The 24015-nt window shown below is 29.8% G+C and overlaps 1 protein-coding gene across 1 annotated transcript in view; it reads right to left on the minus strand.

Moving 5' to 3' along the window:
- LOC108752380 overlaps positions 1 to 24015 on the minus strand; it is a 38804-nt gene that overhangs the window by 3046 nt on the left and 11743 nt on the right. Inside the window, 18 exon segments of the mRNA XM_018493182.1 lie at positions 732 to 887; positions 954 to 1067; positions 1128 to 1355; positions 1791 to 2127; positions 2375 to 2505; positions 5080 to 5235; positions 6098 to 6434; positions 6677 to 6939; positions 8129 to 8284; positions 10229 to 10580; positions 10892 to 11217; positions 16832 to 16836; positions 17087 to 17240; positions 17614 to 17727; positions 17821 to 18054; positions 18583 to 18940; positions 19040 to 19336; positions 19456 to 19460. Coding sequence (XP_018348684.1) covers positions 732 to 887; positions 954 to 1067; positions 1128 to 1355; positions 1791 to 2127; positions 2375 to 2505; positions 5080 to 5235; positions 6098 to 6434; positions 6677 to 6939; positions 8129 to 8284; positions 10229 to 10580; positions 10892 to 11217; positions 16832 to 16836; positions 17087 to 17240; positions 17614 to 17727; positions 17821 to 18054; positions 18583 to 18940; positions 19040 to 19336; positions 19456 to 19460 — 3723 coding nt within the window.

The raw sequence follows: 24015 nt of genomic DNA on the forward strand, positions 1-24015 counted from the left end.
CTTTGCACAAGTTATATATATATATATATATATATGATTATATATATATATATAATAAAAAAACAACATCTAAAACAGTTTTTTTATAAATTATACCTTTTATATGCAAATATGTGTGTGTATGTGTGTGTAAAGTATTTAATTATTTTTAACACGCGCATACACATAGATTCTTCCAAGTTTAATTCTTAACTTTGTAATTTAAAATAATATTAAATATAACTAAATTTTAAGTATTCAACTAAATTCCTTTATTTTGTTATTATTAGCTTCGAAAAAATACATCGGCCAAGAAGATCAACTTCATATTGCTTATCACAAACCAAAATACAATACTTTAATATGCAAACCAATACTCATCTATTCGTCTACTTTTATATACATCTGATGTGAAACCTCATCAAGTCTCTGAATAGAAAAATTGCTAATCACATATTATAACCAGTTGGCGGTAGTAAAAGTACTATATCCTTCTGCACGCGAAGATATAAGCGGAGCATAAAATATGTTTAGGCTTCAATATATCGCGTGTAACACCGACATATATGACGCCGAGGCTTTCATGATCTACAACATGATAAAAGCAATTACGGCCATCGTACGCGAATACTTATACCGTGATGAAATGACTAGAGATCGTCGCGGACATGTCAAAACATCAATCAACGTAAAATTCTATGCTACGAATATGCCTCTACTCAACTACTGTTATTACTTTACTAAATCCTTACATTAGCAAATTGTTTTAGCGAAAGTTCAGCGACCTTTCCGATCGTTAGTGTCAAAAACTTCTGTGATCTTACAATTATAAAGAGAATATCTCGATTCTGAATCGGATTCAATTCGTACCAAAGCGCTTCATACGCCGCATCGCCAATCATTTTGCTCTAAAATAAGTTTCATTATAAAACATGTCATATATTTTATATACATGTGTCATATTATTTACTGACTTTAGTACTCAGATATTCTCCAAGAAAGCAAACTATAAATGCCTCCATATTGACTAGAATGTAAAAGAATACGGATTTTACTAGCATAGGCGATCCATCCGGAACACCAATAGACTAAAAATTTTAAATAACTTATGTTTTTTGAACAAGTTATGTTATTTCACGTGTACTTACGGTCACGATGACAAATCCTAGGGAACAGAGGACTAAAGTAATTGACACGAATTGTATTAGCGCTATGTTTGAGAAAAGAGTCTCAATATTTTTGGAGAAGGAAATAATTTTTTGATGCCGAATAATCAGTATTTTTGCGATATCGTTCATATGTTGCTTGGTGTTCTTCCGTGTAATTTCACTCAGTTTCTGCCGCAATATATCAATCTGTCCACATGCATGAAGAACCTAAATGTTATAATCAAATTCAATTTAATATCAGGTATGTACAATAAAAATACTTTTTTTGTTCTATATTCAATATTAAATGAATCTAATTTTTGATTCTTATTAGGAACATTTAAGTTTCTATGTATAAAAAAATTAAATAATAAAATTTTAATGTATTAATAATTATTGCGTTTTTATTTTCTTTTCCTTAATATATCTATTACATATTTTTAATAACTTAGCAAATGGAACAAATACTTTATTTATTAAGCATTTTATATAACTACTTATTTTTTAAACAAAATCATAATGCATTTTTCATTTAATAATGTATTTTATACAATAATAAATCTGTTTAATTATTTTTAGGATTACTTAAGTCCTTAAATTATCTTCTTTGCGTTCTTTTTCTTTATAATTCTAGAAAAATCATGAAAAGATATTCAAACTTACCAATGTTAGTAGCAAGCAATTTAGCACAGCCAACATACTGGCAGCGCTTACCTGATGAACGAACTGCGTAATGAGAACGGTAAAATATACTGATGTGGTTTCGATCTCGAAAGGTAATTCCATCTTGAGAATGAGCTCTCGAGCATCAGTTTGATTGCTGTTTCTGTGCGCCAACAAAGTGCCCATCGCATAGAAGAATACCGATACTGCGTGCGAACAAATTATCAAATTGGAAAACCAGCGAGAGACATAAGCCATTCTATTCATCGTGTATTCTTCAGAAACATCACGCTTTTTCCAATCCTCGACTACATGTGCTATCATATGATCCAGCAGACTATAATAAATTATTCAAAAAAATATTGACCGACATGAAATCGCAGCTATTTGCGAAATATTACTCCAGAGAAATATATAAATCAATGCAAATTTACAAAATTTAAATAGATTAAAAATCGAACATTTTTTCTTCTTGCGATTAGCTTGAGATCTAGAATAGAGGATCTAAGTGCTTATTTTGTGATCGTACTGATTTTATAACACCGTTTTATAACACCGATTTTAGTACACCGTAAGAACCTTACCGAACGTTGAATATGATAATAATCAGTTTGACAAACAGAAGACTATAAGTCAAAGTTGCGCTTATCACATCCATGAGAAGGAAAATATTGCTCTCACCGAAGTGCATGATCAAGTACCAATATTGAAAGGTCTGAAATATTGCCATCGAAGATATGCAACATACTCTGCGGGAAATTGCACACGATGTATCCGGCCATACACCGATCATGCGAAGACCAAACTCCACGGAGCGACATATGGTATTCGCTGATTTTATTTCGTTATTCATTGATATCAAATAAATTTGTTTTACGACACGATCATCAACGTAGTTTATCACTAACACTAATCCTTTTTCCTCTGATTACATTATAAATGAGTATATAATTCAGAAGAAAATATCAATTTCTTAACGTAATAGCATATATAGTTCAAATAATAAGTACGACACAGCCTAAAATTTTTCACTAAAATTGCAATACTGACGAAACGTTCGATTTCAAAGTTAACGGACAAAGAAAATTCTCAAGTACAACATAGTCAATAGTCTTAACTTGACTTTGTCTTTAGATATGATTACTCGAAAGGTTTCAGTGGAACTGTAAGAGTCTAATGCTAGAATGCTAAAATCTAATTCAGCATTCAAGTAACCCCCACCTTGGTTGTAGCCAACCAATGAAAATTGTTCACATTCTACTTCTTTTTATCTCAGAAGTCACAAGGAAAAATTATAAGTCGATATTTCCATAATTGCAGTGGTTACAAAAAATGCAGATAAAGACAGCTGCAAAGTTTTCTATATACTCTTCTCTTCCCTTGATTGCTGTACGTTATTTATATTAAAAATGTAAAGCAAATGTTCATTATCATGTACCGATACTAAAAGACTTGATCAACATCATCATCCAGCAAAATTTAAATAACACGATAGAGATGATATACCCGATCGAATAATGTGAACGTATTGACTGAATCGAATTAAAACTGTTTAGTTGTAACAAATGTTTTAAAGATTATAATCATATCAAAATACTTTTATCACAGATTAACAACTGAATGTAATTCTGTCTTATTAATTGTTTAATATTTGTTAATTATAAACAGAAGAGCGTTCTGTTTTCGCTTACAGCGCTTCTTAAGTATAATTTCTTCTTTTAATATTTTCTCTTTTTAATTTAAAACTTGATAAACAACAAGGATGAACTGATGCTTACAACATGAAAATGAAATGTAACCTATAAGTTATGGTTGAGCTTATCATTTATAAACAAAAAAATATTGCTGGTCCGAAGTGCATGATCAAGTACAAATATTAAAAAATTAGAAATATCAAAATATTGAAATATATATGTATATAAAATTAAATACATTAAATGTATATTTATTTTATACTACGCAAAATTGCAATTATAATGGATAACGAACATATACAGGATCGTCCCCTTCGTCTATCAAATTAGCGATCACACTGCAACAAATGCACGTTTTCTTTAAAAATGCAGTGAGGTGAATAAAACAAGAATTCCAAGAACTGCTCACTGTGAAGTTGAAACATACTACTGGGGGAACATATCGGAGGGATTTGTAAGGAGGAAACAAAGACGTACCTTCGGTGCGATAAAAAAACCAGAGAGAAGATTACATTTAGTATTATTGGTGATTCCGAGAAGATGTTGTAAGCTAGAGCATATAGCAGTTCTGCAAGCTGGAGCATGTAATGAAGAAAAAGACATCTTGACAAATAATATTTTGTAATGAAAATAAATTCATAATATTGTAACAACATTTTTGTACAATAGTTTTTACATAACATCAACTCATCTTTAATCAGCAGCTCAAGACTCTTAAACAAAGAAATTTTTATTAATTGATACTTATATTACAAATAAAAACATATACAATATAAAAAATACATTAAATAAGTGTGTATTTAATTCTTAGTCACAAAACATTATTTTATTATATAATTAATTTTATTTGAGAAAATTTAATATAGAATAAAAAGGGTAACAGCTTTTGTAATATCTTTACATGTATACATGCATTAACATACTTTCATATCTATCTCATGAAAATATATATTTTTATATGTTTCAAATTAATTATACACGAATATAGAAATAAATTATTAGAAAAATAAATATCTTACAAATGTTATTCTAATTAGTATTAAAATTAGTGTAAAAATTTAATCTTAATTAATATAAAAATCTTAATTTGAAAATATTAAGTTAAATTTCTGTTTTAAAAAAATGCTTTTTTTTTTATTTTATCAGATCTGGCAAAGTACATCGACCAAGAGAATCAATATCGTATTTACAATTTTTTTCTTATGCACTCCAAATCAAGTACAATTACCAATCACCAATCGATGTTTCAGTAAATAATTTTCTTGTTCTCTCTCTATTTGCGTACACTCGATGCAAAACTGTGTCGAGTGCATAGGAAAATAACCAATCGTGTAAAAGTACTATAGAGATCTGCATGCAAAGATATAAGCGACGTACAAAGTATATTTAGACCTCAATACATTGCGTGCAACACCGACACGTATGACGCTGAAGCTTTAAGGATCTACAACATAATAGAAGCTATTATAGTTATCATACAGGAATGTCATTAGGATTCAACGATTAAAACATAATTATCAAGATTATATTCATGATAACTTTCTGCATAAAAATGTAGTTTTTTATCATTTCCATTAACTTTGCTAAATTCTTACGTTGGCAAATTGTCTCAAAGAAAGTTCCATAACTTTTCCTATCGTGAGCGTCAAGTGCTGTTGGGATCTTATGATCATAATATAGATGTCTCGATTTTGACTAGGACTCAATTCATACCAAAATGATTCGTACGCCGAGTCGCCAATCATTTCACTCTAAAATATACAATCATATATCTTTGTCATAGAGAATATCGTATCAAATATTGTATATTTTATGTAATACATTTTATACGGACTTTTGTGCTCAGATGTTGTCCGACAAAGCAATATATAAATGCTTCTAAGCTCATAACAAAATAAAAGAACACGGACTTAACTAACATCATTGATCCGCCTGGGGTACCGATAGACTGAAATTTCATATATTACTTTATATTTGAAAAAATTAATATTATTTTAGTATACTTACAATCACGATAAGAAATCCTAGACAACAGATAACCAGAGTATTTGATACAAATTGTACCAGTGCAATATTGGAATAAAGATCCTCGATGTTTTTGGAGAAGGTGATAATTTGTTGATGTCGAACGATCAGATCTTTTACGACGTTTTCGTTCACACCCTGCTCGATGTTCTTCTGCTCGATGTTCTTCTGCGTAATTTCACTTAATTTCTGCCGCATTATATCAATCTGCCCACACACGTGAAGAACCTAAACAAATGTCACGTATTTTCAGCCCAATGTAATGTTTCAATCTGGATTCGACAAATGCTGGATTCAACGAATGAAACAAATACGAAAGAACAGCTTATTTCAATAAGTGTGAATTAATGACGATTGTGTTTATTTGGTCTGAATCAAAATTAATATTTAAAATTAAGATTAAAAAAATGTATTTTCCGCTTATATAAGTTTATTTCACAAACTATTATTTTTGTATAATTATTATCTGTTTTTACTAAATATATACATAAAACGTTTTAGCAACCTTTTGTCTGAAAATTATTATACATCATAATTATTTTCAGTTCCAGGAATATAGACAAATCATGAACAAATACTCAAACTTACCAGTATTATTAGCAAGGAATTTATTACACCCACCATACCAGCCGCACTCGTCTGATGAATAAATTGACTAACAAGGACAGCTACGTGTACTGATGTGCTCTCAATTTTAAAAGGTATCTCCATTTTGATAATCAGCTCTCGAACATCAGTTTGATTTTCATTTTTAATGTTCATTATTGTGCCTATCGCGTAGAGGAAAACTGACATCATATGCGAGCAAATTATAATGTTGGAGACCCAACGAGATACATAAGCTATTCTAGTCATCGTGTACTCATCCGAAATATCGCATTCCTTCCAATCTTTGATCATACATGTTATGATTTCATTCAGCAGACTATAAAAGATTGTTTAAAGAAATGTGACCAATATAATTGTGACCAATATGCATAAAAATACAGAGAAGTCCTTATTCTGTCGTTATATTAATGTTACATAAATTAATAATAAATTTAAATAAATAAAAAATATCTTTTTAATCTGATTTATGACTTGAAAACTAAAATAGAAAATATGAGAAGTGTTTATGAATTACATTTAATTCTGTGCTCAATATATGTTACTTTGAAGAAGCCTTACCGAGAATTAAATGCAAAAATAAGCATTTTGATAAGCAAAAGGGTATAAGCAAAAGTTACGCTTAGTGCATCCATGAGAATCATTAAATCCTCCTCTTCAAAATGCACGATTACGTGTTGATATTGAAAGATTTGAAATACGATCATTGATGATATGCTGAGGACTTTAAGTAAAATTGCGCACGACGTGCCCGGCCATATACCTATCATACGAAGACCGTATTGCACAGACCAGCACACAATATTCGTCGAATCTATCTCGTTCTCCATCAAGCTCAAAGACATTTCTTCAAACGGATGATACGGTAAGTTATCTAATTTTCTATCTACATTATAGATAAGACTATAATGTAGAAAATCTCGATTTACTAACAGATTATTTATCCCAATTTCAAATCAGTACAATTCAAATATTTTCCGCTAGAACTACAAGGAGATTGAAGAAACGTTGAATTTCAGAGTGTCATAGATTGGAAGAAGAAATTTTCGACTTTGGCATGATCCCAATTCTAAGTCAATTGTCAGATATAGTCGAACGAGAAGTCTCAGTGGAACTACTACTCATTGTCAGAAAAATTCTACACTCGAGTAATTCCATCTTGATCGTGCACGAGACAATAATTATTCATTGCTTATTTCATGTCATATTTTTTCTTTCATCTTAGAAGTCATGAATAAAAATTATAGAATAATTCTATAATAATTACAAAAAAAATGGGCATGCGTACCCACGAAAGCGTCTAACATATCCCAGTATATACATCACTCAGTCGCTGTTCGTTATTTGCATTAAAAATGCAAGACGAATGTACGTGCGCTGGACACACGTGAGTATTAGATGTGTGCGTAGAATACTTAAAACTTTTAAATACCAAGAAACAAAGAGCAGGAATTGTGGAAATTCATAAGGATAAATCGAAAGCGAGGGTGAAAGTTTGCGATGATAAGGAAAAGATGTTGAGCATAGAAACGTTTATCCATAAAAAATACAACGCTGTTATTGAATCGAATAAGATATATTAATGTATTTTTACATAAGGGCATTCATGTTCGTGGAAAGCTAATGAGTTACTAGAATTCGCGAGATATCGCGTTTCTTATAACACAATAGCTACATAAACATACAAAAAGTATTGCCTTTTCTATACATGGTTTTCAAGACATAGCATGCAGCACGGATACATAAGACGCTGATGCCTTAATAATCTAGAAAAAAGAAGGTAGAACTCGTATTTTATGTGGCAGCTAGTAAAACGCTATACTTTTATCGATACAACTATTATAAAAATTTACTAAAATAAACAAGATAAGAATATATTATCTTTTATATATACAAAAATATATTGCCTCCTATTAATTTATAAGTTAAATTTAAAATTGACAACGCGTTTCCTTTAAAAGTACGTACAATCTACGTCAGATATATGAAAAACGTTCTGAAAGCAAATCTTACTGTTGTAAAACGTTCTAGGGAGAGCTCCATAAATTTTCCGATCGTAATAGTTAATTTTCTTTGTGATCTTAAAATTAGCAATAATAAAATACGACTCTGCGTGGGATTTAATTTGTACCACTTAGTTTCGTACGCTGCATTGCCGATCATTCTGCCCTGCAATTGAATGAGTAATTAAAGTTTTAGAATTGTGATAAAATAAAATATATCGCATAAGTATGACATTACTATTCTATATAATCTTCATTGATATATTTTTTGAAATACATTTTTTCAATAATGATTTAATATTAAAGAATAATCTACATGACAATAAAATTATACGCAGAAAGTTATACGAAATTTATAACTGACAAAAAATTACATATATTCATAAATATATAAATATATCAAATTTGACATAATATTATATACAATATTATAAGAAAAATTATATGCATATATTGATACATACAATTTTTTTAATAATAACTATACCAAGCTTTTGTATTGCGCTATTTATTTATAATTATAAATAAAAAGAATTTGTAAAAATAATATTTATAACTGCATCGTTCTGACCTTGGCACTAAGATATTCTCCAGCATAACAAAATATGAATGCCTCCAAAGTGATGACAACGTAAAAAAAGAGGGATTTAATCAACATTGTCGATCCTTGCGTTTCGCCGATCGACTGTAACATAATCGGAAATAATACCAAACCTAAAACGCTCTGAATAACCAATAAAATAAAAGTACTAAAATCCACACTTGAATGCCATTATTTATTTCGGATTTATTTTGAATCTATATCTTTGTATGAGATATTCTGTTTTATTACATATCGATAAGCGGAATTAAAAATAAAAATGTTTCATATAACGATAATAATTTAATGTTACTGCGTATGTATTAACTGCGTATATATTTAACTTTATAAAGCTTCACTTACAGTCACAATTAGAAATCCGAGACAGCAGATGACCAAAGTGTTCCACAGGAATTGCATCAGAGCTATATATGAAAAAAGAGTCTCAATGTCGGCTGAGAGTGCGATAATTCTTTGATGTCGACGTATTAGAGCTTTGATGGTCGAGGTTTGCAAGTCGAATGTATCGTCTGAAGAGATTTCTACCAACCCTCGGCACATTATATCGATTTGCCCACCTACGTGAAGAATCTAAAAATAACGGTCAACGCCCTGCAATATGTTCTCGATATTGCCACTATTCAGTGTAGAGAAAACAACTTGTGAATATATTCATCAATAAGGAAAGTAACAGCAGATAAGAGCAAAATCTATATATATTACACATTAGATTTAAATCTTATACTTAATAATTAAATAGTTAATAATTAATATTATATTAATAATATAAAAATATACAATATAATATTAATTACAATTTTATTTTATTAAAGATATTTTATAAGCATTTTAATAAAAAAAATTATATATCGCTTTGGGTGATATTACATAAAATTTATTATGAAAGAATAGAGGAATTAACGGCAAAAATATAGAGACATTTAAAATTCCATATTATCATTTATCGATCAAATTCACCAGAACGCTTTTCATTTCGCATAAATAAAGTAAATGAAATAAGTTATTAATCACGTGGATAATACAGAATACTCGTTATCTCGAACAATGCGGCGCGCGAGAGAATCAATCGAAATTATTTTATTATTCTACTAACAATAAGCTACTTATATAAATTGCACATCTCCATTACGTAATATAATTGTACATTTAGCGCAATATGTATCAATTTAATTGTAAATGCTTTAGAATTAGAATCTAATCTAAGCTGTGTTCCAAAATTTACTCCCAGTACTGAAAATCTATAGTTTACGTCACGTGCTCTATAGATTTTCATTACTGGCAGTAAATTTTGGAACACAGCCCTACTTGTTTTCGTTCTTTTTTTAACAAGTATAAAATAAAAAAAAATTTTCTTTTACATCTTTTCTTCTAAAAATGATTTAACGCAACTCATAAAGCAACGTTAATCAAATATTATTTTATTGTCAATGAGATTTGTACTGATCCAAAACTTAGACCTTATAACTTATCTTATTGTTCTCTTTGTCATCTTAGCTTATATTCACTTACCAGTGAGACAATTAAGGCATTAATTACACCGACTATTGTGGCTGCTGAGAGCTGATGGAAAAACTGCGTGATCATTACGAGCTCGTACGTAGGGGAGGCATTGGACTCGAAGGGTAGTTCCATCTTAAGAAACAATTCTCGTGTCTGCACGGCAAGTTGCTCGTCGGACTCGTCAGGGTGAGCAACGAGTACGCCAGTACCGTAAATAAACACTGACATCGAATAAAGGCCAATGATCAAGTTGGAAGACCGATGCGACACATCGGTTGTCCTTGACATTGAGTAGATAGCCCACTCGGTCACGCACTCGCTCCGATCCTGGGACATCATTGCCAGGATGTCGTAGAATATCCTGTGGGAAACTTGGAGACTTACCTTTTGAGCTCGCTTATAATTATAAAAGAATGTAACAATCTTTTACTTTCTTTACGTACTTTAAATCATGTTGCATGTATAACGATTAAATATTATACAAATCTGCGAAAATCTGTCTTTATTTGATCTCTCTCTCTCTCTCTCTCTCTCTCTCTCTGGCATATTTTTTTTGTATACAGAACTAATTTTTCATTTTATTAAAAAAAAAATACCAAATCAATTTGAACTCGATTCTTAAATGCATGGAAAGATTGCGTTCATTTCGCGACTTAGATAAGCGAAGCTCACCGTCGATTGATCCAAAATATTGTAAGTTTCAATAGTAGAAGGCTATAGGACATCGTAGTGCTAAGACCATCCATCAGATGCGAGAGATCGTCCGTGCGAACGTGTATAAGGAAATATCGATACTGAAAGGTCTGCGCCATCGTAAAAGTGATCATCCAAAAGGCGCGACGGAGGATCGCGAAGGACGAATTGGGCCAAACGCCAATCACGCGAAGACCGATCTCGATTGAACGACTAACAGTGCCGCCGAGGATCTTCAAGGAAGCGGTCTTCGAGTTCATTTTCGGAGTGCTGTCTTTGAATAGTATTTTCGACCGGGATGCCTCCTTACATCGATACCACCTTGAAACTTCGCTATTTCGTCGAAAATCCAACCATGTACTTCGTGTAGCGATGTTGAACACATGGATGAGCACGGGGGATAAACGCGGATGAACACGGAAGAATCGCTGCGCACTACCAATCCCCCACCTCGAACCAATAAAAAGTACTGATAAGATATTCCCATCGCGACGGAAAAATTGCCAGATAAGGTCGGTTGCAACAGTCAGGTAAGATAAGTGCGGGTATAGATAACAAGGGGAAAAAATGAATAAGGGTTGCAGAGAGAGAGTGCATTGTCTCCGGAATTACCCTGAACCTTAAAAATTCAGGAACCGTGTGCAATCGGGCGCAAAACTCTGGGGAGATCGTGTAGAATAATGGTCGGTTAGATCAAGAAGCTTTAAATCGCTAAAATGTAGAAAACAACCACGAGAGGCATGGTAAGGGAAATTACATAAATTGCTACGTCCGGATTGGACGTCCATACCGAGGGGAAAAAATAATTATTCACATGAGGTATACTTACTGCTACTACGAGCTGTAATACACGGATGGCAGTGAGTGAACAAAGAGAGCGTAAAAGAAATTGGAATCTTTGTATATAAATTTAAAATATCAAAATTTAAATTATTTATGATATTTTTAATTGTATGAAATATGAACGTATAAAATTATTTAGCAAAACTTGGATTCTCTCATCGATGCAAAGTAAGAATATAAATAATTTAAAATATAAAGAGAAAATAAATGGTGTTGGAAATGTTTTTTTACACATTTTAAGATTTAAAAATACATAATTTAAAAATCGAAAAGAGACCTCTGGAGAGGTTTATTACTATTTCTCTATCAAAAAGATTAATTTTTATTTAGTTATTTGTTTATTTTTATTAATTGGCTGTGTTATTCTTTATTTATTTATTTCTACATTTTTTATAAAATATATTTTTTTTTCTGTATATTTATTGTATTATAGAATAGACTTCTTTTTAGCTATACGTAATTTTATACTTGTTATGAAAAGAAAGAAAGAAAAATAGAAATAAAAAAGTAATCGTATCATCGAATTATATCTTAAGGCTTATCCTCACTGAAGCCGATCGTATCGGTTGACATATTGATTTCTTCTTCTTTTCTATAAAAGTAAAAGAATAAACCAGTATGCCGATTGACTTCAGAGTAAGTCTTAACAAAAGTAGAAAAGACAAATATTGCACGAACTACACAATGAACACAGCACAAAAACTGTTTCATTATGGATAAAAAAATATAAAAAAGTTTAAAATTTTAAAGGATCACAAAAAAAATAATACAGAAAAACTATAAGAAAAACTACAGTGCAACAAAATGAAGAAAATCATTTGATTTATAACTGCAAATTCTTTTGCTGCTGCAACAGAACTGCATAATGATAATTTTCCAATTTTTGAAAACACAGTAAGACGTCGATTAAAAGCTGCTAAAATTCGTTTATGTACACCCGTAAAGATAATTGCATTTATAAAGGCTTATCGACAAACAAACAAAAATTGAATTTGCTATACAACATTATACTTCACAAGAAGTACATTTAAGAAGTTAAACGTTATAATATTGTATCATGGGTAGAGATAAAAAAGTATTTTCTTCAGCAGAAGATGAACGATATAGAATGCGTTCCACATAGCACTCGCAACGCTCGCGAGTATCATTTTTCCTTATTTAAGATTTGATAAACAACAAGAATGGAATGATTCCATGAGCGTTTTAAGCGTTAAATGGAGATCATATTCTAAATAGCGTTAAAATGGAGCATTTAAATGGGGAACATATTCTAAATTCGAAATATAAGATTTATTCTGGATATAATAGAAGAATTTTATTAAGATTTTGAGAAAGCACATCCACCGGATTTTCAAATATTGTAAAAACTATTACATATAAATATTGAAGAATATGTGGAAATAAAAAAGAATATATGGAAAGAAATATTGAAGATTGAGTTATACAAGACAAATATATCTCTTGGAACAATATCCGATTGTTAAAGATTGGACAAGACAAAAGTTCTGTGCATTCCTCAAATTTGATTTGAAAATAATTTCATGCCGATTTTATGCAGAAATTTGAAAATAATTTCATGCCGAAATTAATGCATTGACCGGTAAAATTTGTTGATTTAAATTTGATTAAAAATGGCCATATATTCTTGGTTGACATATTTTCTTAAACATTAAAATTAAAATTTGCCTGATAATTTAAAGATTTCTCAAATATACAGCTAATATACATATAGATATTAATACATATTAAATGCATGATCCGTTTTACTATGTATTTATACACAATGAGTAAATATCTGGTTAAAAAAGCTACGTTTTTTAATATTTAATGTAAAAATTATCTTTCTGGAATATTTGTTGCATCTTAACATTAAATTTATCTATGTAGTCAGAACTTGATGATAATTATTTTATACTTGATACATAATCCTTCAATGCTTCTTTAGTTCGTAGCTCATCAGTTATTCAGAATGTTTTTATCTTACTTCACACATATCTTATCAGATTTAATTTAGGAGATTTTGTAGGTTTCGAGTAAATATATTTTTAGTTATTGGCGAGCATCACTATTATTTTAGAACTACAATAAATCATATGTTGATGTCAATACATAGCATTCAAGATAGATGATATATAATACCGACATCTTCAAAATCTGAAAAATATAAATAAAAAATTAAGTTAAAGCTATAAATTATATTTATAAATTTATATTAATAAATAATAACAGACACATATATTGTAGCAGATTGCAAAAGTAATAGGTAAAATAAAATTATTCCGTAAAATAATTAAATATTAAAAAGTTTTAAAAAATAATATACATAAATGATATATCCATTAATTTTTTTTTGTTTGATAGTGATTTCTCATTATTATAAACATTATATACATTTATTTTTATATAACAACATATCATATATATCATTCATACATTGCATTGGCGATTTTACTGTAAAAGCAATGCAAATGCGATGACTCTTTTTGCATTTATATTTAAATGTTTAATTTATTTCACAGACCTTGGGAATTTGTTGTGATAAAAATGCCAATTGCACAGTTGCTGTTGATAGTTCCGAGAAGATGTTGCAGATTACGTGACAAGAAAAAAGCATCTCGGCGAAATGATATTTTCTTGTAATGACTTAAACTTCATTTTGATGATGAGTTCTCGAGCATCGATTTGATTTTCATTTTTGATCTTTATTATTGTGCCTATAGCATAGAGAAATACTGACATTATATGCGAGCAAATTAGACCCAACGAGATACGTAAGCTATTCTGATCATTATGTACTCATCCAAAATATCGCATTCCTTCAAATCTTTCATGTTATAATTTTGTTCAGCAGACTATAAGGGATTATTTAAAGAAATATTTATGGTTGCATAAAGACACAGAGATTTTTTTATTTTATCTTTATGTTAAACATAAATTAATATTAAATTTATAGAAATAAAGAAAATCTTTTTAATGTAATTTATAACCTAAGAATGAAGAGGTGAGACATATTTACGAATTGCATGATTGTGTGCTCGGTATATGTCGTGAAAAAGCCATACCGCGTATTAAACGCGAAAAAATTATTTTGATAAGCACAAGGGAATAAGCAAAAGTTAAGTTTATTGCGTCTACAAGATTCATTAAATCTTTTTTGTCAAGATGCACAATCATATATTTGCACTGAAAGATTTAAAACGCGATTGCTGATATACTGAGAACTTTAAATAAAATTGCATACAATGTATCCGGCCATACATCAATTATACGAAAACCGTATTGCAGACCGGCACACGGTATTCATCGAATTTATTTCAGTCTTCATCAAGCTTGAAAACAATTCTTTATAGGGATAACACGATAAATTGTTACTAATTCTCTTATATTATAAATAAAAGTATAATGCAGAAGGCCTCGATTTACTAACTTTGGATTATTTAATTCATATAGAGATTGGTTCAATTCAAATACTTTTCGCTAAAACAACAAGATTAAAAAAACTTTGGATTTCAGATTGTCATAGATTGGAAGAAGAAATTTCCGATTGCGGTGATCGAAGTCTTAAGTCACTTCTGGGATATGGTTGATTGAAAAATCTCAGTAAAACTGTAAAATTTTAAAAATTCAGCGCACAGTTCGACTGTGTAAGCGATAGTAATTATTTTTTGCTTATTTTATGTTTTATTTTTTATTCTTAGAAGTCATAAAAGCTATAAAACGATGCTTTCATAATTACAAAAAGAAAGTGGCAAATGCAATCACGGAAACATCCAATATACTTTTGTATGTGCAGTCATCCGTTATTTGAATTAAAAATGCAAGAAAAATGTACGTGTGCTGAACATACGTGATCAAATGTGTAGAACTTAATACTATTAAATATGTCGAGAAAAAATATAGAGCAGCAATTGTGGAAGATAAATTCATAAAGGTAAATTGAAAACAAGGCTAAAAATTTGCGATGATGTAAAAGAAGGATATTGAGCAGTGCACGACACATTTATCTGTAAAAAGTACAATAACACTATTATTAAATGAGATACTTTTTTTTATGTACTTTTACATGAAAACAGATATTATTAGTCAGATGGAATACTTAAAAAATTCTAGTTTTTAAAGATTAATAATTTATATTATAAATAAAAAAAATTATTAAATGTAAACATATTATTTCTATGTTCTAAATTGTTTTGCTTAAAGGTTATTATCTAAAAAGTATTTAGATAAACTAACTTATAATTTTATCTTTTATTTAGATAATTTTAAAATAAAATCACTTTTATCTTATCTTAGATATGTAATTTATGTGCAATTTATCTCATCTTTATCTAGATAATTTTTAGTTATCTAAGCGTAATGCTATACATATGGAAAGTTATACGTGAGAAGAGAGCCTTAATGTCGGAGGGTATAGATAGATGAAAGGAAAAAAGCGAGCAGGGGAAGTGGACATTGTGTGTGTGTGTGTGTGTGTGTGTGTGTGTGTGTGTGTGTCTCTGGGATTACTTGAACCTTATAAATTCAGGAACCATGTGCGAGCGGTGAGGAAAGTTAAATTGCTACGTTGGGATTGAACACAAATACCGAGGGAAAAAATAATTATTCGCAGCGGTATACCTATTGTTATTATGAGCAAGTAAGTCACACAATAAGTGAACATAAATGAAAAAACAAAATTGGAACTTTGCATTTATGTTTTATTGAAATTTGAAATATACACAATTTTCTGAAGTGTAATAAATATAAACGTCTAAAATTTAATGAAGTTTGAACTCTATTGTCGATATGAAGTAAGAGAATGTAAATAATTTATTAAAATATAGAGAGAAAATAAATAATATGAAAATGCTTTTACATATTTTAAAAGTCCTAAAAATTTCTGAAACAACTTATTACAATTATATTGTCCAAAAAATGTATTTTTATTTAGTTAGTTATTTCTTGTTATTAATTGCGTTATTTTTTAATTATGTTATTTTTTTATTAATTTATTTATTTTTAGATTTTTTATATATTATATTCACTTTTTCGTATATTTAATAAAACAGATTTCGTTTCAACTATATGTAATGCTACACTTGCTACTGTCCCATTCGCCGGTAATCACGATGGATACACTTGGCACAAATAATTGTTATCCACTAGCCTTGTTTAATACATCGCATGCAACACTGACATATACGAAGCTGATGCTTTCATTACCTAGTTGAAGAGAAATAATAAATTTTATTCACGTAATAAATCAGATATTATTTTCTATTTTGTCTTAAAAAACATTAAATATTTTAATGTTTTATCTCGTTATATATTCGCAATTTAAAATTCTCACACTCGTAAATCCTTCTAAAGAAAGATCCATAACATTTCCAGCTGTAATCGTCAATCTCTTCTGCGACCTTAATATCACAAATAACAAAATCCGACATTCGGCAGGTGTCATGTTATACCATAGCGCCTCGTAAACTGCATCGCCAACCGATTTGCTCTAAAATTGAGAATGGTGTACAAATTTAAAAAAAATTTATCAATTTATCAGGGCATGTTATAGAATTATTCAAAATGAATTCTAATCGGAGTTATTTTTTCTAGAAAACACAACAAAAATTTAGGAAATAATTAAATTCCGATCAAAGAATCTATTTCTTTTATATAATTCCATAACGTACTCTGAATTCAATTTCAAGTTTAACCCATATTTTTCGAACATTCAAGAAACATATATACGTAAATACATATTAAACTGATAAAGCTTGATAAATTGTACTACAGAAGAAGCGAAAAAGTTTGAAAATTGATTACCAGTGACTCAAAAAAGTAAAATAGAATATTACACATATAATATAAAATACTGTGCAAACCTTGGCACTGAGGTATTCTCCCGCGAAACAAAAGATAAAAGCTTCTAACGTTACGGCGACGTAAAAAATAGCGGATTTCAAAATTACCACTGTGGCTCCATCCCTAACAAGAGTCTAGAAAAAGATTGCAAAGAAAGATATTTAATAAATTTAATGTAAAATTACAAAATAATGCCATAAATTTTATTAATTAACGATGTAACTTACGGCTATGATGGTAAAACCGATGCAGCAGATGACCACGGTATTTGATAAAAACTGCATCAGCGCGATGTCGGAATAAAGCTCCTCGATATTATCTGAAAGGGTTATTATCTTTTGATGCCGAATAATCACTAGCTTGACACTTGTGACGATTGAATCACGCTGAGAAATTCCGTTGCCGCAAATTGTCAGTAATTCCCGGCGAAGAATATCGATCTGTCCGCTCACGTGAAGTACCTAAACGTGACTATTAATAGATTCCACAAAACGAACTCCCGCAAATTAATAATCTTTTTCAAAGTATCTAAATTTTAAATGCAAAATCAGAGAAAACAAAAGTCAGTCTTAATTATATGTTTTAATTAATGCTCGCAGAAGCACAAGCAAAAAGAGAAAAAAAAGATAGAGAAGAAAGTGAGGCTAATAAATCTCAAAAATAAAGAAATAAATTAAAAGAAATAATTAATTAAAGGAATAATCTTATTTTCATGGATCTTGATGATGAATAATAATCCTATACAAATTTTTTGCAAATAAATTTCAGTTTTATACATTATGCGTCGATTCGATTTATCGGACTTGAAACGCAATTATAAACTGCAATATCAATATCTCAAATTACATTGACTGTCAATTTAATAATGATGATAGTAAATAAACGTTTTAAAAATTTGAAGATTTATTTTCTCATAGATTTAATTTCTAATTATATATAAATCTTAAAAAGCTACTAATCATTCACGTGATCGGTTAAATTAAACTCACCAGCGTAATGATCAAGCAATTCATCATACCAACTAAAGTGGCGATTGACACTACATGAAGAATCTGACCGACCGCTAAAAGCTCAAAGAGAGGAGACACGTCAACTTTGAAGGGAAATTTCATCTTTACAGGCAGCACTCTCGAACTAATGTTCAGGTCCTCCTTAAAGTCGGTCGAGAGACGTAGAAAATTGGTTACGGAGTAGCAAATTGCGGCTGCAGCGTTAATGCTGATCAACACGTTCGAGCAACGACGTGACAAATTGGCATTACTCGTCATAATACACGATACCGATTTGTCGTAAACGTTGACGTTACTCCAATCTTCTTCCATCGTTAACACGATATCATAAAAAAGCCTGTAGAAAATCGCTTGCGTATTTTGCATCGAATAATCATCCTTGTTGTTTACATCAAGGAACTATTCCTACCTGCGGTTTAACCAGAGAGTGATCAACTTTAAAAAACCGAGACTATAAGCCAACGTAATGCTAAGCGCATCGACAAGATTCGAGATATTGTTGACGTCGAAGTGATCGAAGATGTACACATACTGAAAGTACAGCGCAAACACTAAGCTCATCATGTATGCAAACCAAGTGATGGTTCCGTACTGCAAACCCGGCCAGATTCCGACAAAGCGAAGTCCGATCTCGACGGAAGTGCTGATGGAAGTTGCGCGCATTATCTCGCATGGGATCGGACCACGTCGACGTTTTCTCGTCAAAGGCAAAACGATTATCGTGCGAACATCGCTACTCGAAATTAAGCATTGAGTTTCAACGAGCTATAACTCCGGTTGCCTATGCCAGGCAACAATATGTTGCCCCTTCGTCGATCGTTATCAATCAATTGCAATTACGCGCGCTCTTACCGTTCCTGATGCGACAAAAAAAGAAACGTTACATTTTTACGATGATTATGGGTTATTACAAAGAAGAAAGAGCATAATTCGAGCTACGTATTGAAAGTTACAAGGAGGAGGACGTAAGTTATTCATTTAACAAAAAAAAATGAGAGATCCGTTGAGCGCATGTGAACAATGCCAGACGCGTTGAAAGACTTGAGAAATACAAAAGCAAAGAAAAGGGTCGAGTGTTGTTAAAAGGAGACTTGAGAGGAGTTCTAAGCCGTTCATTATTGTTTTATAAACAAAAATAATATGGAATTATATCATATTGTCATGTTCATATGCTGCTTAGAAAAGATCAGAGGAGATAATCTACTATACATGTCAAAATATGAATGTCAACGTACGTAACATGCTATTTGCAAAAGTTTGTCAATCAAAAAGGATTATATGTATAAACTAAAAATATTATAAATAAAAGGAACAGTTTATTTTTTAATATATTGCAATAATATCGTTTACGTTTAACTCGTGTTCATAATTTCTTTTTTGCTAATATTGGAAGCACGTTAACGTTACTTGATAGTACCTAACTTATTTAAGAAAATAAGTTTTACTTTTTTAATAAATTATACAAAAAATAATATATTATTTTTTGTGTATATTATTGAGTTATTTTTTGTATATATGAATTTTATAATATTTTTTTTACTGTGTGATAATTATAATTACTACACATATTTTAAAAAGTAATCTTTATGCATGTGATCCACGATTTTCTGTGTCTTCTTATTAGTTTCATCAAATCGACGAGCAAATATAATCACTGATATCCGTATACAAGTTTATAATTTCTCAATGCATCGCATACAACGATATACATGACGCAGAAGCTTTTATAACTTGTATACGAAGAGACACTTTTCATTGTAAGTATCATATCGGATGTGTACATAGTTACGAAGGCTGCTGAATCGTTTGCATTATAAATTGTTTGCACAGTCAGCTTTGATATTTACCCGAGATGCGTTTAATATCCATGAGCAACATTTCGTATGTATGAGAATAAATCTTATGCCAGTGAATCTCTCCAAGGGAAGATCTATCACTTTTCGTCAATCTCTTTTGCTACCTCATAATCACAAATAGAAAGATCCGACTTTGACTGGACATTATATTATACTAGACTTGTATACAGCATCTGCAATCAATTTATTATTGTAAAAGAGAACCAAATGAGTTCTACAAATGTGGAACAAGAGCAAATACTTTTTTTTTTCTGAAAAAATTGTGTTTGATATAGATATGTTTATGTAAGAACAATTTAATTTATAAAGTTAAAAGCTTACAAAACTGTTACACAACAATTTATCAATTAGAAATAAAAGCGATTCGATAAAATATATAATATTTTAATAACACTAATTTTAATAACAGTTTGCAATAACACTAATAACCTTTGCTAAGATATTTCCCAGCAGAAATATAAAACAAACGTAATTATTTTGATATAAAATAAAACGATTTTTATTAATATTATTGCTTTTTGATTGTTATCAGTAACCTGTGAGAGTATAAATAAATAATACAAATCGATTATGCAATAGCAAAGCAAAATCATTAATATTTCATAAAACTATGACTTACTTAATATTTTGACTAACTATTTTAATTTAAAAATAAATAAAAGTTAATAATTTTTATTAAGTTTGTTATTATGTTGAAATATAATCATTATGTAGTGATTATTTATAAATTAAAAGAAACATTCACATAAGCCGACACTAGGTAGTTGTATGTACATTAATAAAATAAATCCGGGAAAAATCTTATACATAAACATATTTTATATATAATTATACATAGTTGTATATAAAATATGTCAATTTTACATATAATTATATATAATTTTATATATAATTTTGTATAATTATATATACTTATATTACATAAAACATTTTTTCCCGGAAAGTTATAAAATTTCGATTCTTAATTTTTGGGTCTTCTTCAATATAGTATTGACAAGTTAACAAATAATATTTATTTCATTTTACAATAAACTAATAAAATTGTCAAAATCATAAACACGAAATATTATCAAACTAGAAAACATTGATAATACATATAACGAGTAATATATATTATAATGATTATTACATAATGATTGTATCTCTACATAATAATAATGACAAACTTAAAAAAATTATAACTTTTATTTTTATTTAATTAAAATTATTTATTTAATTACTCAAAATTTGTAATTATCATTGTAAAATAAATTTTATCATAATAATAATCATGAATTATGAGATACCAATAACCAAAGGATTAAACATGAACTGCATCAGCATCAATTTAGAAGAGATTAAACATGAACTGCATCGGCATCAATTTTGATATATAGGACAAGCATGAGATATTTTAAGATGAGAATCTCTGGTAAAAGCTGAAAACTCTGATAGCTTTCTTTGGAAAGGTTAGAATCAAAATTTATATTATATGAATTTGACTGTTTAGAGAAAGAATCTATAAATATTGAATTAAAGTGATCTATTTTTAACACAGAAATTTAGAAAATAATCTTTAATTGCAACGCGAAAAAACTGATTAAAACTCGCTATGTAATGACTACAGAATTGATCATTAAATCCAAAGAGAAGAAGGTGATAAAACTCCTGGATCTTGCCATGATCTCAAAGATGAAGATTCATTAACCTCGAAAGTAATTTCATTTTGAAGGGAAGATCGAATTTGCTCTCATGAGGATCATTTTCATCCTTCGCGGAGCGAATCAGACTTCCGGGAGCGTAGAAAGCAATAGCTGAAGTGTTGATGAACTTTAAAATGTTTATTAAAGCAGATATGTGACAGATTAGCATAAATTATAAGCATATATACGAGCATTAGATGCATGCATTTGTGACTTGGTAGATAATGTACTTTCTCCAATCCCTGTTCATTGTTGCTAAAATCTTGAAAAGTTTTCTACGCAATATCACAAAAATATTTGATGTAGTAAAAAAGATACAACATAAACACATATGCAACGTAAACATACAGCAGTAAAAAACGAAAAGTGTCTAAAAATTCTGGAAGAAACATTATGCGAACGTTTTATGACATCTTTTATATTTACAAGTAGTTTGAGAAACAACTCTTATTGCTAAGTTGAATAAACATCAAATTGAAATATAAAAGGATATTAAAATATAAATTGTAGAAAGAATATTTTATAATAAGTAAAATCTTTGTTGTCAGAACGATTTAAAATATAAAGAATCAAATGAAAAAGAAATTATGATCATAATATTCTGTTTCTCTTAATTTATTATTTGACATAATTAATTTTATGGGAGGTATAATTTAAAGATAATGAAATAATTTTGAAACAAATAATATTGTTGCATCGCACGATATTTTGTTAGATCGAAGACAACGTGTCTTTCTAAATCATTCCTTTTATTAGTCTTATTATAAGCTTATTGGCGATTCAGCTACAGACTGACCAACTTCAAAAAGTTATACTACGTTGAAGTGATGCTCAAAGTGTCTATGAGAATTAAAAAATTATTTATCTTGAAGATATAAGTACATAAAGACGTTTTACCATAATAACGTCATGAAAATAAAAGAATCGTTAAAAATTGCAAAAAGCAACGAGTTACATGTCGATAAATTGGAATCCCATTTTGATAAAAACATTTTTGTTATGCATGTTATAATTAATCTCATGAAATTGTGTGTGTAATTCCCATGATACATGCTTTCCTAAATTATTGCTTGCCACCGATATGAGTAGACGATACGCGTTATGCATAAAACTTGTACGACGATTGATCCATTGTACATCGCGTGATGACAATAAGAGGACCAACTGATTACAGAGGGGGTCGGCGAAAGCTGGAACATCCATCGTTAATCGTATCAATCGATCAATCGTAATTATACGTATAACGACTCAAGCATTGGCCCTTCAAACATTATAACTTGAGGGGTAACAAACGATCAACAGGCTTCCCTTCGCGCTAGCGAACAATTTCCTTTAAAAATGTAGATCTTTCTTTGAACATGTGCTTGCATATTTTTATTCGTCGTATTACGTGTAATATCGTTGAAAAGAAACAATTGAAAAAAGCTTGAGGAAACTTTAAAGAAAAAATACAGATAGCAAAGAAAGGAACAAACGAAATGTACAAATAAGAAGTTAAGAGAATCTTAAAGTGAAGCCCAAATTCCAATAAAGTCACCAGAGATTGCTGTTTTTCCAGTGCATCGACATGTCTTTATATACTATCACACCAATATCTCACGCACCTATGATACACTCAGTTGCATGTCTGTGTCAATTATCATGCGATAAAGCGTCTAATTCTAAGAACTCAACGTTATTTGTTCATACAAAGTACGTGTTTGTGGATTACTATTTCGTAAGTACAGGTTGCAAAACTTTTGTATCAAGCAAATGTTGTCACGACTTGAGACGCCATGTTATACTAAGAAATGGTAAAAAATATATTAATTTCGAAAATTTTGGTCATTCTTGTCATAAACTCCATCTCACAAACACATATTAATGCGTATATT

This window comes from Trachymyrmex septentrionalis, unplaced genomic scaffold, assembly GCF_001594115.1.
Source record: "Trachymyrmex septentrionalis isolate Tsep2-gDNA-1 unplaced genomic scaffold, Tsep1.0 scaffold60, whole genome shotgun sequence".
Classification (NCBI taxonomy): domain Eukaryota; kingdom Metazoa; phylum Arthropoda; class Insecta; order Hymenoptera; family Formicidae; genus Trachymyrmex; species Trachymyrmex septentrionalis.